Source organism: Pipistrellus hanaki (genome assembly GCF_964339955.1).
Source record: "Pipistrellus hanaki genome assembly, chromosome: 7".
NCBI classification, from domain to species: domain Eukaryota; kingdom Metazoa; phylum Chordata; class Mammalia; order Chiroptera; family Vespertilionidae; genus Pipistrellus; species Pipistrellus hanaki.
In genome coordinates, this window is record NC_140509.1 from 54,740,739 (window position 1) to 54,766,928 (window position 26,190).

The 26,190-nt window shown below is 43.2% G+C and overlaps 1 protein-coding gene across 1 annotated transcript in view; it reads left to right on the plus strand.

Annotated features, from left to right (window-relative positions):
- ARMC2 (armadillo repeat containing 2) overlaps nt 1–26,190 on the plus strand; it is an 86,624-nt gene that overhangs the window by 20,197 nt on the left and 40,237 nt on the right. Inside the window, exons 5-9 of the mRNA XM_084890533.1 lie at nt 7,560–7,636; nt 12,456–12,554; nt 16,955–17,130; nt 22,166–22,268; nt 24,203–24,426. Of these exons, the coding sequence (XP_084746659.1) occupies nt 7,560–7,636; nt 12,456–12,554; nt 16,955–17,130; nt 22,166–22,268; nt 24,203–24,426 (679 nt within the window). The remainder of the gene's footprint in view (nt 1–7,559; nt 7,637–12,455; nt 12,555–16,954; nt 17,131–22,165; nt 22,269–24,202; nt 24,427–26,190) is intronic.

Sequence of the window (26,190 nt, forward strand, 5' to 3'; positions counted from 1 at the left end):
GAAAGCAAAAGAACCAGGAAAATATTAAGACATAATAGAACACAACTTTCAGAAATAAAGATTTGAATCTGAATCTCAAATGGACACATTGTATTGAAAAAAAAATGATTTAAGACATCACCAATGGTGCTCAGCATTAGAACACTGCCCAGCACATAGTCCACACCCAGTTAGTAATTGTTGGTCACAGGGATAAATGGAAGAAGGTCTCCTCTGGCCGTCCAGGCTCAACAAGCAAGTTACACAGAAGGAGGAGAAGGCAGGCCGCCCGGCTTTATTAAAGCGCCCCCTGTGCTAGAAGACAGTCAAGTCACGTCTGTGAAGTCCTAAGAACAAGGACACCCCGACAATCGGGTCACCCTCCCAAGTTTTTCAGCAAAAAGGCAATACACATTTTCAAATGTGAATGAACTCTGGGTCTGTAGTACTAATGTGCTTTCTAGATCACAAAATGATGAGTCAAAATCCAAAACTCAGAAATGAAGAAGCTGTGGTAGAAGCATTTGTGGTGAGTATTGACTTCCATATTGAATTAAAGTTAACAACTCTGAAAATGATGGCTAAGGAATGGAAACCTTGATGATGTCGTAATAACATAAATAATCAGAAGCGGTGTCTGGGGGAAGCATGAGTGCTAATGGCTTCACTGCATAATGGGGAATAGATTTTTCAGTCGCTACAACCTGAAATGGAAATATGTTGTTTAAAAAGAGTGATTTCAGCATCCTAATGTTTTTCATTGTGTTTTTCTTTTTCTTAACTTCAGAGAAATCTTTTAGAATCTAAAATCTTTTGGGAGGACCCATTCATCTGAAGTTCTACAATCCCTTCAGTTTCACCTCAATTTCTGTTTCACTGTTAAAGTCAAGTGAAATTTATACTTCACACTTTAAAGTTGCAATGCCATGTATTGGGATCCCATTTATATGTACCCTTTCCCTGCCCTTCCTCCAAGTCACCTTTCCATTCTTTCATTTGTTTATCTTTTTATTTGAATATATGCAAAATATGTCTGGATGGTTACTACATATTAACAATATTTGTTTCTGGGTGGTGGGATTCTGGGTGATTTTTTAAATAATTTTCTTTGTACTTTCTTATATTGCCTGGCCTTAAAAATAATAATAAATATGTCATTTATTTCCAAAAATAATGAAGTCATGATTCTGTTAAGAAATTAAGGGTAATGTGGCCGAGAAACTGTTTTAATCTGGAGAAGATGCATGGGTCAGAATGATTTGGGGGCGTCCCACCTTGTTTGATAGTTTCCACATAGGAAGCATTTCTTGGGAAAGGTAGAAATTGACCCTGTCCCCGTGGGGGCGCTCACGAGCGCATCTGGCTTGGCCACTCAGGTGTGGTCCGTGGAAGAGCAGCATCAACATTTCCTGGGACCGTGTTAGAATTTAGACGCTCAGGCCCCACCCAAACTTGCTGAGTCAGCTCCCGCATCTTTATAACATGTCCAGGTGATCTGCGTGCGCACAAACGTTGTGGAAGCACTATGCCGTGGTTTCTCTGTGTTCACGTCTCACCATGCAGCAGTGAGGAGGCATGAGGGCTTTCCACACGAGGTTCTTTGAAACTGTGCAGCTATGAAGGCCACGGGAAGCATGAGACTGGGCTTTCACTCTGAGCTCAGGGAATTTAAGCCTAGTGTCTCCTTCTTAGTGTAAGAAAAAGCTTAGCTTAGCCCTATCCAGTATGGCTCAGTGGATAGAGCATTGGTCTGCAGACTCAAGGGTCCCAGGTTCGATTCCGGTCAAGGCCATGTACCTGGGTTGTGGGCACATCCCCAGTAGGAGTTGTGCAGGAGGCAGCTGATCGATGTTTCTCTCCCATCAATGTTTCTGACTCTCTATCCCTCTCCCTTCCTCTCTGTAAAAAATCAATAAAATATATATATTTTTTAAAAAAGAAAAAGCTTAGCTCAAAAATTTGCTAAATTTTCTTTTTATCATAAGTATCCTTTAAATTTCCTTTTCTGGTTTTACATGTAATTTTTCCCAAATAGAAATAAATTTATCCTTTTTTTTCTTAATTCCAAATTCTTCTATTTAGTTGACTTAATATCCAGTTATTGCTCTAAAGTAGGAGGCAACAAATGACAGTCCAGGAGCCAAATGTGACCAGACATCTATGTTTTTGTAGCTCTTGAGCTAAGAATTGTTTATGTTTTTAAATTGTTTCCTTTTTTATTATTATACTAGTGACCCGGTGCACAAAATTTGTGCACATTAAAAGGGAATTAATTAAAGGAAATATTTTAATATTGTTATTTGCCCCTTTTCTATAATAGAAAATGTCAGAGATGAAAGAAAATTAGTAAAATGTATATGAAAATCTCCCTCCTGTCAGAGTTTGAGGCACACCACAGGAACCAGAGTCAAGTCCCCACCCACCCATGTACACCTTGAAATCGCATGAGACCCAGCCCTGGCTGGCCCCACCCCCATCAAGCCCCGCTGGGTGGGAGTGCATGGCCTCTGGTCTTTGCTGATTGCTCATTAAGGTAACTCAACCTCCGGTGTGGGCGTAACCACCTTGTGTTACGGGATCCCTGCCTCCGATGTGGGCATAGCCATCTTGTTATGGCATGATGGTCAATTTGCATATTCCCTCTTTATTAGATAGGATTTTTAATCCTCATCTGGTCAATGCTTATTGATTTTAGAGGGAGGGAAGGGGATAGGGAGAGAGAGAGAAAGAGACATCAATCTGTTGCTTCCTGTACACCCACCAACCAGGAATCGAACCTGAAACCCAGATATGTGCCCTGACCTGAAACCAAATGGCTACCTCCAACCAGCTGAGCCACTTGGCCAGGGCTAAGTCATGATCTTTTAAATGGTCACAAAAGTACCCACATACTAGCCTCCATTTTGCCACTTGGCACACAAAGTGTAAAATACATACTGTCTGGCTCTTCAAGAAAATGTTTGCTGACCCCCGATTATAAAAACCTTACTCATAATGATTGAAAGAACTACCTGATTATAGCAAAATCTGAATTTTAGGATAGTTTTAAAGAAGTATATTTTATATGTTTGTTTGTTTATTATCAGTGTATATCTTATCCAGCAGTTGATGTTGTTAGTGTGACTGATTCATGCATGGGCCTTAGTAACTCAGTCTGTGTATGGCAATGCCTCGGCTACAGAGTTTGGTTCTGATTGTTCAGAGTGAAATGAGGACCTTTGTCAATAAATGGGAAACATGTAGGCTGCAGATGAGAAGCCTGGGATGCCAAATCCATTTTGCTTTCCTCAGAACTCCAACCTGATTACAGATGGGACCAAAGGAAAGACAGACCTGAGAGAATTACAGAGAGATGGAGCCAAAGCCCTGATCACACCATGCCTGAAACCCACCCTAGCACTCAACTTCTGGGTTAGAGGAGCCAATAAATGTCATTCATTGTCTTTCAGTTAGAGTTAGCTTTTTGTTATTTGTAGATGAAACAATCTTAACAAATAAAATGGAGTTATTCTACCTCTAAGAAGAATGTCACAGAATAGCTCTAAGGAATAATTTCTGGAATTGTTTTATCCCTGGTACATCAAAATCATGGAAAAATATAATTATGGCCTTTAACAACACGGAACAGAAAACTGGGCAGAGGAGCAATTATACTGGATGACAGCATCAAGATCTAAAACCATCTGATAGGCAGGAACATTTTACCAAATATAACACTGAAATTCAATAGGAACGAGTTTAAGAAAATGAATAAGAATGAGCTGCATGTGTAAGAAAAGACAAGACTTGGCCAGCACCGTGAAGTGACCACCAAAACCACTGATACAGTGCCGGGCGGAATTATTTAGAAATTTTAGACTATCACCTCTTTGCTCCTTTAGGGCCGTGCTGGGTTCCAGACTTTAAAAGGGATCCAGACAAACAGACACTCAGGGAGACTCAAACAGGCTGGCAAGGATATGTAAAACCTTACCAAATGAGAAACATTTGAAGGAACCGGAGAAGTTTGTTAATGACATCAATAACAGCAGCTGCGATGATGGTAAACACTTAAGTACTTACCACGTGCCCGGACTCCACATTATATCATTCCATCCTCACAACCCTACGGGGAGAAGGACCATTATTTGCCACCCCCTCATACACAGGTGAAACTGAAGTTTAGGTAAAAATCTTACTGGAGCTCACACAGCTGGTAGGTGGTAGAGCCAAGGGCTTTAAGTCATAGGAGATGGTATTAAGTGGTGAACGTACCATCTTTCAAGGATTGCCAGGAAGAAGAAGGATGAAGACTTGTTTCCTGTGGCTTCGATTAGTAGAAACAAAACCAATGGGTAGAAGTTACAGGGAAATAGATTTCCATTGAGTATAAGGCCATCTAATCTCCTCCTCTTTAGCAAAGGGGGAGAGAGGGTTCTTTTTAAGATCATTGACTCAACACAACATTTCTGGACAGTTCTCCCTTAGTCCTCATCTTCTGGACCTGTTAATCATACTCATTTTCACAACATTTGGGGCTACATGAAAGCATCTTTTATTTCTCCTCTTCCTTTGGACTCCCTCTCCCCTTTCCACCCTTTCCCTTGTTCTTCCAGGATTGTTCCATGGGTCGGGTCTTCTGAGCTGCTGCTCCTCTGCTGCTTTGACCTCTGGCAGATAAAACCATCTTGTCCTGATCTCCACATCTCCTTTCCAGATGCTCCATTTTTCATCAGAAAGTCAACGTGGCAAAACCCAAACTTGCTTCACACCTCTAACTGTTCTGCTCCCCACCCTCCCCGTTCTAGGTAGCAGCCCTACTACCCTCTGCCTCCAGCTCTACCTTCTGTTTGTTTTGTCTGAAATCAGTCACTAAATCCTATCATCTTTTTATGTATAGGATCTCCGGTATTTATTCATTCTTGTCCAGGCCCATTCTCATCCTGGAAGGATTCATCCTTGTTAACCTCTCTCCATGTCTCCTAAATACTCTTGCCACTGGATACTTCTAAGTCTCATATCACTTGCTTATATAACAGCCCATGACAGCTCCTCCCTGCCCATCACGTTGGTTCCATGGACTCGCTGGAAGTTTCAGGCAGCTGTTAGCTCCCAGCAGAAACCTTCTGTTCCTATCCTGCTGGCCGGGTGCACTTCTCCCCTGCCCTGAGAAATGGGCTCCCCACGCCCCTCTTAACTTCACTCATGCTGAGAGTAGGTCTGTCATTTGCTGGTTCAGCTTTTATCCTTTGAAGGCTCACGTTGTGCTCCACGTCTCCCTTCTTGGCCTCCCTCTAGCTCGTGCAACCCACTTAACTTCACATTCTAGTACTTATATAGAGATTCTATTAGAATTTTCCATTAAAAAGAAAAGTCCCTTAGTTCCTCATAGTAGACTTTAAATTTCTTTAGGGCAACTCATTCCAATGTTCTTTATCACAGTAACATCTAGCACTGGACTGCTTAGACAGGTGTTTGTTGACTCAGAACTAAAGAGAAAAATAACATTGACAACTTGAGTTATTCATATGTACCAATAACTGTACTAAATAGAGGCATGGCATTCATTTTTAAGATAAGGAAATCAAGGCCAGGAGGCTAAGGAACTTGCCTGAGGTCACCTAGCTGGTAAGTGTTGGACCCGGCACTCAGACCTGGGTAGTTTGTGTGCAGAGCCTGCACACTCAATCGCTGTGCCACGATGGTCATGCTCCGCGTTGGCCAATTCCAGGCCTGTGCTGTGCTTGAGAACGAGAGCCCTTGTCCAACTGCTGAGCTTGTGTATTGAGAAGGACCCCCCCCCCCACCCTCGAAATAGGGGTACACAAATGTGGTATAGAGGAAGGCAACCTCATCACTGGCCATGTCCTCAGTGACTTTGAAAGGCCATCAGCTGCTGAAACCAGTTTGGCTTAGTGGATAGAGCGTTGGCCTGTGGACTGAAAGGTCCCAAGTTCGATTCTGGTTAAGAGCATGTACCTTGGTTGCGGGCACATCCCCAGTAGGGGGTGTGCAAGAGGCAGCTGATCGATGTTTCTCACTCTCAATCCCTCTTCCTTTCTCTCTGTAAAAACTCAATAAAATATATTTAAAAAATAAAGGCCATCAACTGAAAACTATCTTGCTTGATGTCAGCAGCTGCTCAGGACAGTGATGAAAAGAGGACCTTGCCTCTCTTGTCCTCACACTTCCTTGTTATTCCTAGGGGTGCTACCTATGGAAACTTCCAGCTTCACACCCTGCCAAGCGTGTGCTGTTTTTCTCTTTTCGTCCTTCTATGTTCTTTGAGATCTTCATTTATTTCAACTCAGAGAGTGTGGACAACAGGAATCTCATGTCTCGGCTTGATGGGCCAGAGACACCTTGCTACCAGGCCTATGTTTTTACCTGCATAAAAATGAAGTCATTTTTTCAGAGTATTAACTAATCAGACGTTTTGTAGAAGGTTAGCTTGTCCTTTTCTCTCGTATGATAAGATCCAGGGTTAGAGAAGAAGGACCTATTTGTGAGGGAAAATTATGTTTGGAGAAGCTAATCCTTGGGGCAGTAGGAAAGGTCAAGCAAGACCAGTGCTAGACATTCATGAGCATCTCATGTCACAGGCAGCAGGAGCAATGGGCATACAGATGGGTGTGCATGGGTGACCCTTGCCCCATGTATGTAAACTCCTCATGGCTTTCAGAGCAAATATTATATTTGTATAATAAAATTTTGTTTCAAAACTTTCACTATTCTCTCAGTGTTTTTTTTTTTTTTTTTTTTTGTCTTGGAATTTTATACAGATATTTCAAAGTAAGTACTTTTAAGTTTCAGCTCTAGTTAAAGAGAAATTATATCCTTCATAGACCATCTCTATATTAAATGTAACCCTAATTAAAAGAGAAACAGGTATATAATCCTGCTATTGGCTAGCCATCACTCTTTTATTTGTAACACAAAATATTTGTCATCTAGGACTGCCTAAATTGACCTTCAGTTTTTTAACATTTAAATTGTGTTTAAAAATAAACATTTTCAGAAAATATTCATTTAATTAAAAATGGGAAAGAGCAGTGAATTGGAAATTATAAAACTTGGGCTCTAGATCTGACCTTGCTCTGTGACCTTGGGAACATCTGATGAATTTGGAAACTTTTTTTTTGGTTGGGGATAGAGGGGTGGGGGAGAAGAGAGAGAGAGAGAGAGAGAGAGAGAGAAAGAGAGAGAGAGAGAGAGAGAGCGCGCTTCCAGCTCACAAATGCTAGGCTTTTGTAATTCAAGCATAAAGAGTTCTTTCTTATTCTCACAGTGACCTCTTGTGGTAAAGTCCTTTTTTTTTTCTTTTTTTTCTTTTTTTTTTCAAAGTCAACTTTGGATTTATTTTTGCTGTTATTTCTAGGAACTATAGTTCATATTGTTAAGCAAATATGACTTGTTTTCAAAAGGTAAATCTTGGTTGGAAACCAGAGGTTGGTTAAAATGGGATCTGGGTTACCAAACCCCACTTCATAAACAATGCATCGTGGCCCTCAGAAACTGTGCATGGCCGACACCCGACGCGTCCTACAGAAGAGACATGCCCTGGCTTTGCGCTGAGTGCTGTGTGTTCCTCTTCCTCCTAGGGACCCGGGGAGCAGGCGCCCGAGGGCCTCCTCGTGCCCCAACAGCTCAGATCCGAGCAGGCCGGGAGCCAGAGCAGGTGAGGCGCTTGTGTTCTGAGAGGTCCCCAACACCCCTCCCCTCCTGCAGAGAGAAATGTTCGCACCGAAGACACCTGATGTTGGCTCCCTATTTGAGAACTCCAGAAACTCTGCCCAGCTTGGCCCCAGCAGCTTTTATCTTTTACAGCTTTTCATTATCTGAACAACAGTCTTACCATTCTCCCAGCTCATACACTAACATCTATAGGTTACGTTCTTAATGAAATTATTTTGTAAAAGCGTTTGGAAAGTTTCAAAACATGACATCCACGTAGTTATTGAGTTCAAAACTTTGGTTCAAAATCGTTACTCACTTAAATGAAACTATATCAACTGCATGAAGACAGCTCTTCCTGTGTTTAAACTAGTTGAGAAAAATATGTGACAATATTAATCACAGACTAGAAATGATACAGAATATATCATGCAATGGAATATAGCAATTAGAAAAATGAACTAGACTATATTTAAAATATTGAGTGAAACGAGTATAAGCATAACATTACATGAAAATTAAGTTGCAAAATAATGATATATGTTGTTTATGGATATAGATCTATGTGGTAAACATGTAAAATCAAGTATGATAAAAACAAGCGCCTGATTTAGAATGGCAGTAACCCTGAGGGAAAGAGAGAGTGGAAAGACCAGGTGGGGGGAGACATACAGAGGGCATCAGCTATATCTGTAACATTTTGGTTCTTCAAAAGGAGGAGGAGGAGGAAATATTAATATGGTTAACATTGGACCAGAGTAGTCTGGGGTATGCAGGTGTTTGTTATATTCTTTGTACTTTTATTATAGACATGAGATTTTATTAAACCAAGCTATTATTGGGTTCAAAAACATTTTTATTATCTTCAAGACGAATTCCTTATAAATAAAATGACTTTCCTGGCCGATGAGAATTTCTGTAGTGCTCAGGGAAATCTTAGATGGGCTGATTTCCATGTCAGCATTGTTGCTGAGGACTTTACATTTACAGGCTAAAAACATCAGCCAATAAACACCGTGTCAAGCTTTTGTGTCCAGAGCTCAAAGTTGTGGTTTAGAGCTATAACCACTGAGACAGCAAAATCTTCAAAAACATGCTGAAATTTCTGCTTGACTTACCCAATTTCCTGTTGAATCATACTTTTTTTATATTTAGTAAACCTAGGTAAAAATGCTTTCTAAAATATTAGCTTGCTGCCCAAGACTGAGACAAACTTTATTTTTTGTGTGACTCTTAAAAGGGAATCATGATGAGTCCATGCTTCAGCTCCTGGTTAGTGTGTAACGTGGGATTTGTGTGGAGAGCAAAGCTGGAGGAGGGGGTGAGGGCTTGGAGGTGGAGAGCTGGAGCTGGAGACAAACTGCTCACGCAGGGATCCCTGGGAGGGGGTGGGGAGCAAACCCTTACACAGCAGGCAGGGCCTGGCTCACTTCTGTTCTGAGAACAAACATGCCCGAGAAACATTCAGAAGGGCCTGTGAGGACCTTTCCTTTCTGAAGGTCAAACAAGCTGCTCTGTGATTTCTGGCTGAGCCCTGTAATCCAGCTCTTCCTGGGATGAATGTTACCAGTTCTGTTTGTCCTGAGAAAAAGGGGTAGACGGTCCTGGCTTCTCATAGAGCCATTCTTATTATAGAGTGTATTGCATAGGAGATAGACATGCTGATGGGAGCTCACTGCCTTGACATTTGTGTGTCTAGTACGTTTAAGTGCCCCATAAGTGTTGGTTGATGCAGTTATTTGACTCACATTATCTTTTGGCTTTTGGCTTGATCTGTGTTGATTTTACTCACATACTTTGCACCCTGAAGATGCCATGTCTGGGAATACGAACAGCTATATGTTTTATGCTTGCTTGAATATTCATGTGTACTTTTAGAATCCAGATTTGTAATTTACCAAAGTTATGGCAGACTCTTGAAGGTCACGATCCCAAAGATGGTGATGGCGGCCAGTGACCTTTTATCTGCAGTTCTGAAACACCAAGAGCTCCGAAAGCTGAAATGGTTTGCAAACTCCTTTAGTGACAATGACTGGGCAGTACTGATCCCAGGCCAGTGTAGTCTTGGTGCCAAGAATGTGAACAGTCACGTATGTTGCTTCATGGGGGCTGCCCCAGAAGACCCTGCTGGGGTGGTATGGAAAACGCAGTGTGTGCACCATGTAGCCTTACTAAGATGCAAGGTTTTCTGCCTCCCAAACCACATCTGGTCCCAGAGGCTTTGGATAAGGGAGTCTAAGCCTCCACTGATAAGAGCTGATTTTTTTTCCATTTCAACTCTGTGCTTTGTGTGAATTCTTGCTTACCCATTATGTGAAACCTTGCAGTTAAAACTAGTGACAGCCCCTACCCCACTGAGTTACCACTTTGTGGACAACCCCTTTTGTCTACTTTGGCTGCTTACGTGCTCTTCTTGCCCAGTGCGTGTCAGCCCCTCCCGGTATTAGGAAGGTTTAATAAAAGATGAGCTTAGTCTTGCTGCAGCTGGGAGTGGCTGTTTGCAGCAGGGCGTGCGCTGGGTGCCTAGGGAACGTGTATAGCTTTCCCGCCCCTCTGCGTCATCCCCTCATTTAATAGGCATCTCGTATATTCTGTACAGGGTTATACAAGTGTGTGAGAAGTTTTGAGAAATACAACAGAGCACATGAAAGACATTAATAACCCATAATCCCAACACCTGAGATGACCTTGGTCATCCCATTTTACAGAGGTAAAGCAAAGCAACTTGCTCAACGTGAGCCTGCTTCTAGGCGGCAGAGGGAGGACTCAAACCCAGACAGTACCCCTAGAACCCGTGCCCCCGATGGGCCTCCCCGGTCAGCTTGTCCATTTTGCAGTTGAAACAACCTAAATGTATACAGGCCATGGACCTTTTTTAAAACTATATTTTCAAATTGTTTTCAGAGAGGAAGGGAAAGGGAGAGAGAGGGAGAGAGAGAGAGAGAAAACATCAGTGATGCGAGAGAATCATTGATCTGCTGCCTCCTGCACACCCCTCCCTGGGGATGGAGCCCACAACCTGGGTATGTTCCCTGACTGGGAATCAAACAATGACCTCCTGGTTCATAGGATGATGCTCAACCACAGAGCCATGCTGGCTAGGCCAGGCCACACACCTTTCAATTCTCATTCTCTCTCTCTCTCCCCTCCCCTCCTGTGAATGTCCCTGTGATTTTTAGCTCATCCTGTGACATTTTTAAGGTCCAGGCGCCACTATGTGGTCAGTTAGTTGGTATTGGGGAGGGCACGGATTTCCTGATCCAATCAGATGGGGTGCCACTCCTGAGAAAGGCGTATGCCTCCAGCACAGTGCCCGAGTGCCCTGCATAGCCATGCCCCTCCAGCTGGATGTCAGTGTCTCAGATTTTGAGGTAACTCCTTGTGAAATGTAACCATGATTTACAGTTTCTGATATGATTTGCAGTTTCCCCTCAAAGTTGCCTTTTAGTTTGCCAATTTGCTGCAGGGCAGAATAGCGTAGAGGTCAAGTGCAAAGACTATGGATCTCTTTGACACTGGGCAGGTAACTTAAGATGCCTGAGCCCAGTCCAATTGTCCCCTTCATCTGGAAAACGGGGACAATTTGGGAACCTCCACGTCATGTTGTTACAGAAATTGAAGGTGGGTCTGTGCCCTAACCAGTTTGGCTCAGTAGATAGAGCATTGGCCTGTGGACTGAAAGGTCCCAGGTTCGATTTCGATTTCGCATGTTACGGGCACATCCCCAGTGACGGCTGTGCAGGAGGCAGCTGATTGATGTTGCTCTCTCATCCATGTTTCTAACTCTCTCCCCCTCTCCCTTCCTCTCTGTAAAAAAATCAATAAAATAAAAAAATAAAAATAAAAAAGGTGGGCCTACCGCACCCGACATCCATGACGAATGGTCGCGGTCACTCTCTGCAGCCTGCCTCCCCGGGCAGCTTCCATCCTCATGGGTTATTAATGTCTTTCATTGTATCACACAGCCTGACACGCCTCAAACACGCCTGACCCATTTGTTTCTTAATCAGGGAAATAAATTGCTATTTATCGAGCATTATGCTGGGCACTGGGCTCAGAGCTTTGCCTGAATCATGTCTTTTAACTCACACAACCCTGAAGGTAAATGATCTAATCTCCACTTTGCTAATGAGGCTTAGAAAGAATGCAACACTGGCCCCTGGTCACCCTACATAAATAATGAAGCTGAATTTCAATTGAGATTTGGCAACACCCAAAGCCCATGCTTTCCCCACCGCCACCCCCCATCTCCACCAAATTAACTTGGCCCTCCAAAGCTGTGGGCATTTTATTTTATACTAGAGGCCCGGAGCAGAAAATTCATGCAAGAGGCTGGGACCCCGGCTTCATGGGGAAGGTCATCCAGAGGATCATTCCTGCTCAGTCTAATTAGCATGTCAGCTCTTTATTATACAGGATGGGACTGAAAACCCCTGCAAGCTTCCCTGTTGGAAAACTTTCCATTAAACGTTTTCAAGATCTTTATTCTTTACCTGGCTATAGCTTTCTATTTATTCTGCTTTAGAGAGGGATATGTTAACTCAGAACTGTTTGCCTTACTGACAATAATTTCAACATTTTCTGAGCTTAAGATTTTATGAAGTATCCCATAAAAGTTTTACATGATCTTGTTGGAGTTTAATTTGGGGTGACTTGATTAGAAGGCATGTAGTTCTAAGCAGTATTAGTTGAGCTTGCGGGGGCACAATGTAATTTAATTCCAGAGTTTACTAATCTTCGTGATAAATAGCAAAGGCTTTTGCCGATGCTCCAATTATACCTCTCTCCAGTGCTCTTTGCCCCTCTCTGGGTTTCTTTTGCAGGTCCAAAGGCTGACTTGCAAGAAGAGGATACGGAAATGGAAGTAGACGATGTCTTCTGGAATACAAGGATTGTACCAATTTTGTATAAATTAGAAACAGGTAATAAAAAAGTATTTTTTTGTTGTTGTTTCAAATCAGAAATATCTGTGGTTATATATATATGTCCCCATTGCCCTGATATTTTTAGTATACTTTGACTATCATTTCTAGGAACTCATTAAAAAACAAATGAAGTCATCTACCTGTTTACCCAGGACTGTATGGAAACCTAATTTTTAATGAGTAAAATTGTACTTTAAATACAGCAAGAGAGCCTCCCTGTAAAACTCCCCTTGCAATATATATTAATATCACCTCCCCTGCCCACAGAGATGCTGGGTTGAACTCTTTAGGGTGTCAGTTAAGCAAGAAAGTGGGAGATTGAAACAGATTTCAGGTCTCTGAAACTTTGGCGAAGTCTCATAGCGGGCATCCTGGGCAGACGTGCCCCCGTTTTCTAGGTCCAAATGTGTACGTCCTGCCCTCTGTAGTCAGAGCACACCTGTCCGGGTGCCTCTCAGAGCAGAAGGGTCTTGGGGTGTGCCCAGCCGGTACCTTCTGGAGTGCTTAGCAGCGAAGGCCCACGATCAACAGGCTTCTGCAGATGTGACCTGTAGGGAGCTTTTCAGTCAGGGGACTGACCCCCACCTTCTTCCTCTCTGCCGCTGCTCGGGGAGTCCACTTCTGAGGTCGAAACAGGCTCCCATGGAGCTGCAGCCATGGCCCAGGGCTGAGCTCAGTGCCTGGCACACAGTGCACAGTAGGCCTTCCCTGGCAGCTGTGGCATGAGTGCCCCTGAGAGGAGCAAAGCAGCATGGCAGCCACAGGAAGAGGCCCCAGGAGCAGTGGGTAAATGAGTCCTCCCGAACGGCCATGCCGAACAGACTCACTTCCTAAAAGGCTCATCGGAGCTCAGCTCCCTGTGGGTTCTTAGCCGTGTTCCTGGTTGAGGTGGGAGGCCTGCACATCTGGCGGCTCACCTATCCTCTGTGCAGTTGTATCCTTACCTGGCAGGTGAGACGTGAGTGAGACCAGATCCTCACCGAAGCCCCACTGCTGCTCAAACCCCTGAGAATAAGCGTGATCTGATGTTATCCTTCTAGACCAGTGGTTCTCAACCTTCTTAATGCCTGGACCCTTTAATACCGTTCCTCACGTTGTGGTGACCCCCAACCATAAAATTATTTTCCTTTCTACTTCATAACTGTAATTTTGCTCCTGTTAATGAAGCGTAATGTAAATATCCGTGTTTTCCGATGGTCTCAGGCGACCCTGCTAGCGGTTCTCAACCTGTGGGTGGAGACACATCCTGCTCTGAGTGGCCCCCTGACAGGTGTGCTCTAACTGAAGAGAGTAGGACATAGATTTAGATCTAGACATATTTGGATCTAGAAAACCAGGGGCACATCTGCCCCTGTTACGACCTGAGTAGCTCCTCTTCGCCCTCTTGCTGGTAGGCCTTTACTAGTAACTTCAGCCCTTACTTGAGCAGATGCGTGCCAAGCCAGTGAGGGGGCACTTCGTCCGGCAGGAGTCTAACAGGCAGGTTTACGGGGAGGAGCCCAGCGGGGAGAAGGGCTGGTGGTGCGGGGCCTCTCTTGGAGGAGGCCTTCAGCCTGAAGGACCCCAGGAGGCTCTGAGGGCCCAGCCCCATGCACCCCCGCAGGAGCGAATAGGGCCTTGGGATTTGAAATGTGAGTGAACCTCTCTTCTCAGAAGGATTAAACGTTGGAGTAAGATGTGTCTTCCACAGACAACTTTAACAGCAAAAGGGGCAGGCTGGGTTACTTGATTCTTTTATATTTGTTTTCTTTTTTCACTTTTTATTTTGTTATAGTTTTAGGCTTATAGAAAAGTTTTAAGCACAGTACAAAGAAATCCTGTATGCTCTTCCCCCAGATTCCCCAGATATTAACATTTTACCACATTTGCTTCATTCTCTCTCTTCCTCCCTCTCTCGCTCTTTTTTCTGACCACTCCCTCCCCGCCCTCCCTCCCCCCACACACATACACATTGTTTTTCCTTTTCTAAACCCTTTGAGAACAAGTTGGCAACATGACATCCCTATCCTTAAGTACTCTGGTATATACTTTTAGAAACAAGGGCCTTTTTTTTTAAAAAACATATTTTTTATTGATTTTTTACAGAGAGGAAGAGAGAGGGATAGAGAGTTAGAAACATCGATGAGAGAAAAACATCCATCAGCTGCCTCCTGCACACCCCCCCACTGGGGATGTGCCCGCAACAAAGGTACATCCCCTTGACCAGTATCGAACCCGGGACTCTTCAGTCTGCAGGCCGACTCTCTATCCACTGAGCCAAACCGGTTTCAGCAAGGGCCATTTTTTTATATACCTGAAAATTACCACGCAGTACTACACGAACCTTATTCAGATTTTTGCCAATTATCCTAATAATTTCCTTTGTGGAAAGAGAAAATTGTGGTCATAAGTTCCAGTTATCTGTCACATCTCCTTCCTGATCTTGGCATATCTGAGGAGTGCAGTCTAATTATTTGTGGACTGCCCCACAAATTGGGTTTGTCTGGTAGTCTCTCACAGTCAGATCCAGGGTGGACATTTGGGGCAGGCATATGGGATGGGTGGTGCTATGTCCCCAGGGCATCCTGTTAGGAGGCTTGTGATGCTAACGTGGTCCATTGCTGGTGATGTGAACACTGACCACTTGAGGAAATTGGTGTCTGCCAACTTTGACAGCAAAAGGGGCAGGTTGGGTTACTTGATCCTTTGAGATTCTTTTTTCTTTTTTTACTTTTTATTTTGATATAATTTTAGGCTTATAGAAAAATTGCAAGCATAGTTCAAAGAAACCCTGTATGCTCTTCCTCCAGATTCCCCAGATACTATGTTAAGCCTTTTAGGAAGTGAGTCTGCAGGACTTATAGTTTTCCTACTGTGAAATCACTGTTTCCCCTCTTATGCTTTGAGACGACGTTGCTTTATATTATTCATCAAACTTCCACTCCGCAGCTTTAGCCCCTTGAAAATCTTGATAGCTCTTAGAGTCAAGTTGTGTCTTGAGGCGATGTACATGGATGCAAGCCAACTGGTGTGAAGTGTTCATTTGATCAATAGTTTAAAACTTGGCCCTTATTTTTTAATGTTAAGCTGAAGCAGATGCCTTTGAGTAGAACCCACCCGCTGAAGGCGTGGTGGAGGGAGGCATTAAGAAAATGCCTTGACATCTGTATCCACTGGCCTCGGGTTTGAAGAAACTGCCAGTCGCAGAATAAGAAAATAACAAGACAAAAGTGTTTTTTACAATCGAGCTCAGGTCTTTCCCTGTATTTAAAGAAAGTCTAAGTCATTTCCCATCAACTCATTTTTTGAAATGCGTAACTGAAAGGCATTGAAGGTTACTTTGCTATTGAGGTTTTAAGTTTTTTCTTAGATGTTATTGTTGAAAAGAGCTAAAAATGGCCTGACTCATTTCCTTCTGCAGGCACTCACTTCCTCTGTGTGGGCTTTTAAGAGCACATTATGGTATTTATTTAAGATTGGTTTCCTAGTTTTAAGTTTTGTGATGGAATCTATCAGAGATAATATTTTTCAACGGAATACCGTGGACCTTGGATTCGTGTGTTTCTCCTCACATTCCGTGCCCGCTGCTTTTCTCCCTTCTAGTATGCCTGGTAGTGTGGCTGCCACTTTAAGAAATGGCTTTCCTCAGAGTTCTAATTACAAAATGAAGTATTCTAGTCTCCCTGCTTCCTAACAAAAGTCTCCTTTCTTATTTGCTTCTTTTCTAATAACCACCTCCAAAACATGGTGGGTGTGGGGACATTTTTGAGATTTTGTTGCATTTGAGCCCTCTGTTCTCACTAATGAGCATTATGCTCACACACACATACACACAAATATCCATCATTGTTTTTATCAACAGATATATGAGATAGTTAATATGCATTAGACTATGTTACAAGTTGTCGGTACAGTATTCTCGCTGCACTATTGATGCAAACGTGTGAGACAGGATTCCTAGTCACTTAGCATGACCTCTGTTTGAAGGCACTGGACATATCACACCACATACATAGATATACCTGTGGAAATAATGGCCCAAGATAACATTTGTTGTATGTGGATTAGCACACCTTTTCTGGATGAGCCAGAACGTCAAGAGCCTTGAACAACCAGAATCAATGGGAACAAGGAGAAGAACATTCTCGGCCCATAGACGGCACCCCAAAGGGTTAAAGATAGGGATGTAAGTGTGCTAGACAAGCTAGCTGACTGATTCGTACGCCAGTCGACATGGTAAGAGATGCAGCAATGAGATGAAGAAGAAATCAGGTAGGTGAAAATGCTAAGAGAAGGGGAAAGGCATAGTTGAGGCATTAGAAGATAATTATGGGTTGAACAACTGTCTGTGTTGGACACACTTGAAAAAAACTTGACCTGAATTAGTAAGTGCTGCCTCCCTCTCTTTGCCCTGACAGAAGGAGACACGGAGATGCTGTGTGCCGCTTGCACACAACTCCATCGCACGTTAGAGGAAGGAAACATGCTTGGAAGGAAATTCAGGAGAAGGAGTGGCCTCCTGAAGACCCTGTATAAACTAGTTGACGTCGGCTCAGACCCACTCAGCCTTAAACTGGCGAAACTCATTCTAGCCGTAAGTTTTTCTCTCCTCTGGTCTGGTAGACAGTGGCACATGAAAGTATTGTTTCATGCTCTGCTGGTAAACACCACCAAGACGGTGAGCAATGCGGTGTGTCCATTTAGAATGTTGAAAAAAGATTCAGGTAATAAACCGACATCCAAGAAATTGACTAGAATGTACTAAGGAACTAAGGCCGAGGGCTCAGACACTGTTCCAATGATCTCTAACATGGGACTGTGGCCGGGTTAGAAAACGGGACAGCAGGCAAATACATTCAAGACCTTTGCTCAGATAACTCGACTGGAGATCAGTATCGACGTGCAGGCTGTGGTTTCTGCCCTGCAGTTTCTGTTTGGGCGCTCGACTCGCCACGGGATTGAATAAATAACTTTTAAGATAACCGGGGGCCCGGGCACAGCTGCGTTGTGAGCCAGCGGGAAGCAGAGGAACAGCTGCATGCAGCCGTGGGAGGGTGGTCAGAGAGGGCTCCGGAGAGGTGTTAGAAGCAAAGGCCAGACACCAAAGAAAGGCGTAAAAATTCTGTCTCAAACAAAACGATATCATTGTTTGAGGGGGCCCCTTTGTGGTCATAGCCATAAACAGTTGGGACCAGGAGATAAGGCACAAGCATTACAGGACGTTCTGAGAGAGCCGCTAAAGCAAACGAAGCTTTGTTTACCCAGTTCCATAAAAGTGGAAGCTGTTATGGAAGCAGCCCACAATGCACACCATTTAAAACCCTAGCACACACGCTGGGAGTGAGCGCTGGCCTCCCCGCTGGCCGCTGAGGAAGCGTGCCCACCGTTTCTTACTGGGATGTCGTCGATGCAGCAAAAGATTCTGGCCGTGTGTCCAGCGCAGCTTTTTGGAGCAGCTACCGTTTTTATTTCGCTGTCATCCCAAACTGTGCACCCTCCCTGTAAAAACTGTGATAGGATATGTGACTCAGAAAGCAACTCTTCTTTGCAGTGGTGATTTCAGTAGTGTTGGAATCCCCTTTCACTGATGATAATTGATCAATCGCTTTCGTGAAATGAAAGGAGCCTAAAGCACAGGGAGGACTTTCCAAGTCAAACGTTGGTGGTGGAGGTGACCGGACATCAGCGTGCTTGTCCAGCTGCCTTCCCGGCCTTGGATTTGGGTCACCGTCCGGCACAGGAGGGCCCGGGGTGAGGCTGGAGGGCACTCCCGGTGTAGCTGCCCGCTGCCCAGGGACTGCCTTTGGCTTTCCACCTTGACCCTAGACGTTTGTCCGTGCCACACCAAAACATGGATAAGTCAACGAGCAAGAGAGAGAAGGAAGATGCCATGAGTCTGTTAACGCATTGCAGAGAAGGCGTTACTTTGGTTATTCAAGGTGCCATGCCATTCAAATTAATTATACACATGGCACGATTTAACTATTTCAGAGCAAAAAGCGAAGTGGTCTGCCCGGCAGTGAGCATGCTCTGAGTGAGACGTGTGTTTAGATTGGTCGTTGGCAAACTCATTAGTCAACAGAGCCAAGTATCAACAGTACAACGATTGAAATTTCTTTTGAGGGCCACATTTTTAAAACTTAAACTTTTCCTAATGCCACTTCTTCAAAATAGAGTCGCCCAGGCCGTGGTATTTTGTGGAAGAGCCACCCTCAAGGGGCCAAAGAGCCGCATGCGGCTTGTGAGCCGTAGTTTGCCAACCACCGGTTTAGACGAAGCCCTCTCTGCGACCGGCTGCCCTGCAGAGCCAGGCAGGCCTCGCTGGGCTGCGCTCCGGAGCGCAGGGGCGGGCAGGCTGTCCCCTTGATGAACTCCGAGCCACGGGGTCAGGAAGGCCTTCAAGGCCATCAGGCCCGACTTCCCCTCTGCCTCCCGAGTCTCCCGTCCTGTGCCAGGCAAGGCGTTGTTCCACTTAGGCCTCGGTGCTGGGATTCTATGTAACTTTTTAAAAAGACCACACGAAAAGCTGCTGAAAAGAATCAGCCTAAAACTCAAGCTATATATATATATATAGGACTAAGAAGGTTTTGACAACTTCTTCCTGCCCATCTTTATTTTATCCATCAGGTTAATGCAACAATTGAGTCATTTTAAATTATTTATTATTTTAAAAAAACCCTCTATGAGCATAGTATTCGTTGTTCTGATTTCTTGCCTTCTTTGGTTAAGTGGGGGTTTGTCAGACCATTTTCATTTTAATCTTTGTGTGGAAAGATCTTACAAAAATATATCAGTCTATATTAAGATTTATTTTTAGAGCATAAACATTATACAGTATGAATGTAATTCTATTCAGCAGGAGGGAAAATCTAGCGCCCTATAAAGGGGGGGGGGGGAGAACGGAAAAGAAATAGCAGTATGTCAGCAGCGATTATATACAGTGGCAGTATTATGAGTGGTTTTTAAACTTCCCTTTAATTTTCCAAATTTGCTTTAAATAGAAAAGACTACTATTTTTAACGTAAGAAAAATATCCCACTAAAGGATCCCACTCCATGCCAGGGACTCCTGACACTGGAAATGAGAGCGAATAACATCGCCCCTGCCCTCCGGGCTGGCACTGCAGCGGGAGAGACAGACGGTAAACACGCCAAGTGCCAGAGGGGCTGATGGGTACTGTGGGAAGAAAACGACCCGGAGTTCAGGGATCGGACAGCATGGGGCAGGGAGCGCGGTTTCATGGAAGGCAGTCTGTGTTGCTTGCATGTGATTTAGTGTTTTATTATCTCTTCATAAGTCATAATTTTGCAGTTATCAAAAGAGAAGGTGTAGGAATGTGCTTTGAATATGAATTGACCTTATGGCAGGCTTGGAACTTGGGGGTTATTTGTTGTTTTCTTTAATGAAAACTCTGACACCGTTTTTTGTTTGCTCGTTTGTTTGTTTCACTTTGCCACTTTTCACTAAAATTATATGACGTAGGTGGTAGGGTGAGGTTTGTTGTAGTTAAGAAGCTTTATTACATATACAACACATGCTACCTACCACCATGGAAAGAGTAATAAATCATGATTTCGACCTCAGAGTCTCACAATATAGTGGAACATTGTTGGTGGGTTAAAATATATTCCCAAATATTAAGGACATTGTATTTCCTTTTTAAAAATATTTTAATGTTTTTATTAGTTTTAGAGAGAGGGGAAGGGAGAAGAAGAGAAACATCAATCGGTTGCCTCCTGCACACACCACACACACACATACACCCCGACCCCTGACCCCCACCCCAGGGATCAAGGCACAGCCTGGGCACGTGCCCTGACCAGGAATCGAACATGCAACCTCTGGGTGCTCAGACCAACGCTCAATCGACACCGACTGGGCTAGACTTCTGTTACAAGATGTGTGGATAGTTTCTGAGGCTTCCTCAGCAGGGCTTCTCAGAGGGGAATGTGCACCAATCCCTGGGCAGCCTGTTAAAGCGCAGGTTCGGATGCAGTCCTGCTGGGTGGGCCTGGGATCCTGCCTCTCTACTACACGACCAGGCGACGCCAGAATGAGTGGGCATGCCCTGTCTGAGGAGCAGACTCCTCCGTTGCAATGGCAGCATCCGATGTGCAGCCTGGCTCTGAGGTAGCAGGCAAAGGGCCCAGAGCAGGGAGCGGAAAGTGTGTTACACACCCTCTCTTTGCCCCTCCAGATGGGGCCGGCCGAACTCCTCACAGTGTCTCCTAGAGCGAACACCGCGGGGCCAGGGACACACCAGGAGCTCAATAATATCTGTGGTGCAGTCACAGGACAGATCTCAAAATATGTGTGGCACAGTCCACTATCTTTTAAACTAATTGAAAACTCTTTAATGACTGATATTTAAAGACAATTCAAAATATAATTTTAAAGAATAAAATAATGACCCATATGCCATTCCTTTCACACAGATGCATTTATTGTATTTACTCAGATGACCCCATTCCTCCAAACATATGTTACAGTCTTGCAATGAGGGCACGTCATTTTTCCATCTGATAGTAGCTTATACGTGTCTTTCTCTTTAAACATAGTGTTCACGGTTATACTTTTTTATGACTGCTTAATATGGCTAGCATTGATGTTCCACAATTTGATAAATTTTTCCCTAATATTGGGATTTTTTAATATTAGACATTTAGAATTTTTCTTTTTAATTTCTACTATTTTAGGTAAACACACAGCTAATTTAGTTAGTCCTTCTATACTGTGTTTTTAAAAAATGTATACTTCCTTATTGCCCCTGCATTACTTGAAGACTTTTGTGTGATTTGGAAGGTAATTTTAAACTTTGAACTTCATGTGTCATTAACTCAAAGCATTCCAAAAATAGCTTTTAAAAATAAATACATATATTATGTAATGAGCGAATGACTTTTTAATTTTATTTTACACAAATGATAAAGAGAGCCATGCTCCCCTTTCTTTTCTTTCACCTCCACTGTGCTTTCTAAGGCAGTTTAATCTGACATCTGTGCATCTCCCTTTACTTTTGTGTTTTAAAGCAATTAGTCAACTTAACTAAATTTATCAATATCATGCCCCATTTTATCCTAATATATTCTTCAAAGAGTAACTAGTAATCTTACATATAAGCGTGAGACCTTATGAAGTAAAAATAAATGCTTATTTATTAAAATATGCTTACTCTAAATATTATTCATATTAGATGGTTCACAAATATGTGGCCAGTACTTTTAAAAGTTGATTTCTTTATAACTTTACTTTTGTTTTCAAAATACTTTTGTTGAGCCCTATCTGGTTTGACTCAGTGGATAGAGCATCAGCCTGCAGACCAAAGGGTCCTGGGTTTGATTCTGGTCAAGGGCATGTACCTCAGTTACAGGCTCCTCCCTGGCCTGGGGCCCTCCCTGGTCAGGGCACTTGCCAGAAGCAACCAATCAATGTGTTTCTTGCACATGGATCTCTCTCTCTGTCTTTTCCTCTCTCTTCCACTATCGCTAAAATCAATGGGAAAATCCTGGGGTGAGAATAAAAAATAAAAAAGAAAACTTGCTCAATTTTTAAAATTATGTGTTTGTGTTAAAAAACGTATGATGTTTCTATTTCCATCCATAATAGAAACGTGTTCTCTTTCTCTGCAGCTTAAAGTGAGTAGAAAGAATCTCCTTAATGTCTGCAAACTTATATTTAAAATTAGCAGGAGTGAGAAGAATGATTCTCTGATTCAGAGTGACAGCATTCTGGGTGAGTATCACTCAGCACTACCATTGACCAAATGTTGCACTTTAGAGCAAAGTCACAATTAGTGATAGCTAGAATATTTTATTCTCCAGTATTATTATTAGAAGTTACGTGATACCTATTTTTATTCTGTTCTTCCCTATGTTTCCCACATTCCATTTGATATGTCCTTTGGAGCTTAGAAGGATTGCCTACTATTTTTTTTTAATGCTTGTGTACCATTATGTGACTTTGCAAAATGTTCCCTATTTAAAAATTCATTCCCTGGTCTTGGATTTACTATTTTAAAAAACCACCACATTTCATGTAGTATTGACATAATTGACATTTCAGCCTTTTGATGTAGTAGGAATGACTAAAACTTAGAAGACATCTGTAACTGTTGTAGGAATTTGACATCAAAGTATCTCAAATGTGTTTTTAATATGTAGATAGAGAATTTTACTACACTCTAGCTAATATGGTCTAATTCTTGACATACCCTTAAATAATTAAGATGCTTTAATAGCTACCTAAACAGAAGTCTTTTATGAAATAATATTGCTGATCTAAAAGAAGGCAGCGTGGAAAACACTTTGAGTCCTCTTTTTGCAACATAGGATAAAAGGTCTTCATCTATTTTTTATCCCAGCAAGCAGGGACAAGCCCAGGACTGGAAGAAATGTCAGTGAACCAGCTCATTGAGAATTGTAGACTAAAAAAAAAGAAAGGTTCTGACAAAAGATCACCTTGACATTAATAAAATGTGAGATAGGCATGATTAGCCTTATCAGGCTTGCTTAGATTACGCCTAAAACCTAGTAATTGTATGTTTTTGGATGGATGTTCTTAAGTTGTCTTGGGAAAGGGAGAGTTATATTTGAAGCATTTCTTTCTATGGTGATTGAAATTTTTAAAAAAGATCCTATCATGCCAAAACCGGTTTGGCTCAGTGGATATAGCGTCAGCCTGCGGACTGAAAGGTCCCAGGTTTGATTCTAGTCAAGGGCATGTACCTTGGTTGTGGGCACATCCCCAGTAGGGGGCGTGCAGGAGGCAGCTGATTGATGTTTCTCTCTCATCGATATTTCTAACTCTCTCCCTTCCTTCCTCTCTGTAAAAAATCAATAAAAATATATATATATATATTTTAAAAAGATCCTATCATGATTAATTTTCCATTGATACAACAACTGTTCTATTTTAAATGGTTTGTTGAAATGTATCTCTTAAATTGCTTTCATAATAAGTTAATAACTCAAAATGTTTGTAACCAAAACCAAGGCTGGTAAGAGGCAGGGAATGGCATTCAAAAACACTTTATTGTTTACATGCTAGTGGCCCATTGCACGGATTCATGCACATTGAAAGGAAATTAATTAGAAGGTGGCAGGCAGGGTGGGACTGTCTGAGATGGCCAGACACGCCCTGTAGCCAACCTCCCTCAGTCCCTCCCTGGCCAGCTGCACCTGGGGCAGCGCCGTGGCTTAAAGGGTGTCTGCAGAGTGAGCAGGGTCCCTTTGGCAGGTGGGGTCCCTCAGCCTGGCCTATGGGGATTGGGCCGGAACCAGCTCTCCTACATTCCCCAAGGGGTCCTGGAGTGCAGAGGGCACTCTGCAAAGTTGCTGTTGCTCGGGAGCTCCTGCATTGAGCATCTGCCCCCTGGTGGTCAGTGCACATCATACCTACCGGCCAGTCTGATGGTTGGTTGGTCAGACAGTAACTTAGCCTTTTATATATATAGATTATAATCCCTTTCTTCTGTTTTTACTATTATGAAGATTTAGCTAAAAGTAGGCTTTCCTCTTTATGCCTATCAATAACCCCTAACAAGCATTGGACTGTAGGTTCTGACTAACATTCTACAAATTGTCTTTGATGTTCATAAACTCACACTTTACTATGTCTCTCCCCAGCTGTTATAATCATACATTTGTAATAATCCATCTTTTTGACAGAATCATTATTGGAGGTCCTGAGAAGTGAAGACCTGCAAACTAACACTGAAGCTCTTTTATACTGCATGGGGGCTATCAAATTCATTTCTGGAAATCCAGGATTTCTTAATGAAATGATCAGCAAAGGTGCTGTGGAAATACTGATGAATTTGATAGAGCAAATAAATGAGATTGCCAATAAATGTGGCACCTGTTTGCCCAATTCAGGCCACTTGTTAGTCCAAGTAAGTATTTTACTTGAAAAGGTAAGATGTGTTAAATTAGTTTTCCTGTTACCTAGTAATGGTTACCTGCCAGGCGAATGTGTTAGCAGGTGGGCTGTTGCCTACAGGTAGGCGGGAGTGCCTGGCCTTGAGGATCAAGGGCAACAGTCAGTGCCCCACTTCCTCCCTGTGTGTGCCCATTTCCAAGGCTTTTCATGGAGCAGCTGTCCACACAGCTTGCAAACAAATTTTCCCCTATCCTGCAGAGAAAGGAGGCCTGGAACCATGAAAAAGCAGTGCCTCTCTGCAAAACAATTGCATGTTATAATCAGAATTATAATTATACTAGGGGCTCAGTGCACAAATTCATGCACCTTGAAAGGAACTATGGGCCACGAGGCTGTGGTGGGACAGGGGTGGGTCTTGGCCCATTCTCGGTGCCCCAGTCCCCTCTTTGATGGCAGCCCTGCATGCCCTGATGCCACTTGCACCCGCTAACAATGTGAAGCAATCGGGGCCAGCACCAGCAGTGGGTGCAAGAAGCTATTGCTGCCCCAATTGCCTCTCAGGAGCAGGGAAAGGTGGAGAAACCCTCAGGGGTGATCAGGGCTAGCAGCCACCACTCACACCTGCTGACAGTGGCAAGCAATTGGGACTGGCGCTAGGCACTGGCAGCAGGAGCTAGTTGTGGCTCTGGTGCTGGCTGCAGGTACACGTTATACCTACCAGCCCTGATTGCCCCTCAGGAACAGGGGGAGGTGGAGAAGCCCTGAGGGGCGATTGGGGCCAGCAGCACCAATCACACCCGCTAATGGCGTCAAGTGATTGGGGCCAACGCAGCGTGTTGGCAGTGGGTGCTAGCAGTTCAGGTGCTGGCAGGAGGTGTGAGCATCAGGCAGGACTGCTGCACGCAGGAGCAAAGCATTTTCAGGAACCACCAGAGGCTCACCCCGATGACAGTGACTGGCACCCCACCTTGGTCTGGCACCCCCCCTCACCTGCTCCACCATCCCACTGTGGCTGATGTCCTTCATGTTCTGTGTATGCCCCCTGGTGGTCAGCACACATCATAGTGACTGGTTGTTCAGTTGTTCCACCATTCAGTCTATTTGCATATTAGGGTTTTATATATATAGATGGAGATTATTCATGATGACAGGTAGTGAATGTCATGAATATTATATCTATAATAAAAACACTCAGAAAGTTAATGATATTGAGTGGACAGTCTTTGAGGAGGTGTGTAGATGACATGTAGGCTTGAGATTATAGGAATGAAGGTAACAAAACTGAATACATTTAGTATGACCAGGGCAGGAAGGAAAAATGTATTATGTGTTAGAGTTTTATTACTTCTTTTGTGGCAGATTAAATTTCATAGTTGAATTATTTTCATTGGTGCTACTTCAGCTCCCATATTCTTTTTTATATGAGATTTTACTCTTTAATAGCATTTGTATGTCAGATAATAGCATCTTCGATGTAATAATTCATGAGATTTGAAATGTGCTTGTCAATTAATGAGGATTGATTAAGTACTCAGAGCACTTGAAGCCTTTGGGAAAGTGTGTTAAAAATTAGATTTAGGCCCTGGTAAAAAGATGCTCAAAGTGTTTATGATGATTATTAATTCTGGATTTGTGGTCTGTCTCCATTTTAAAAAAGATTGTAAAAATCTCTTTTAGTTACGACTCATTCAGAATACCACTGGATGTGCCATCTTTGGGCTAAGAAGACTTAAGAGAATGATTTTCATACTGCCAATGTCATTGACTTATTCAAACC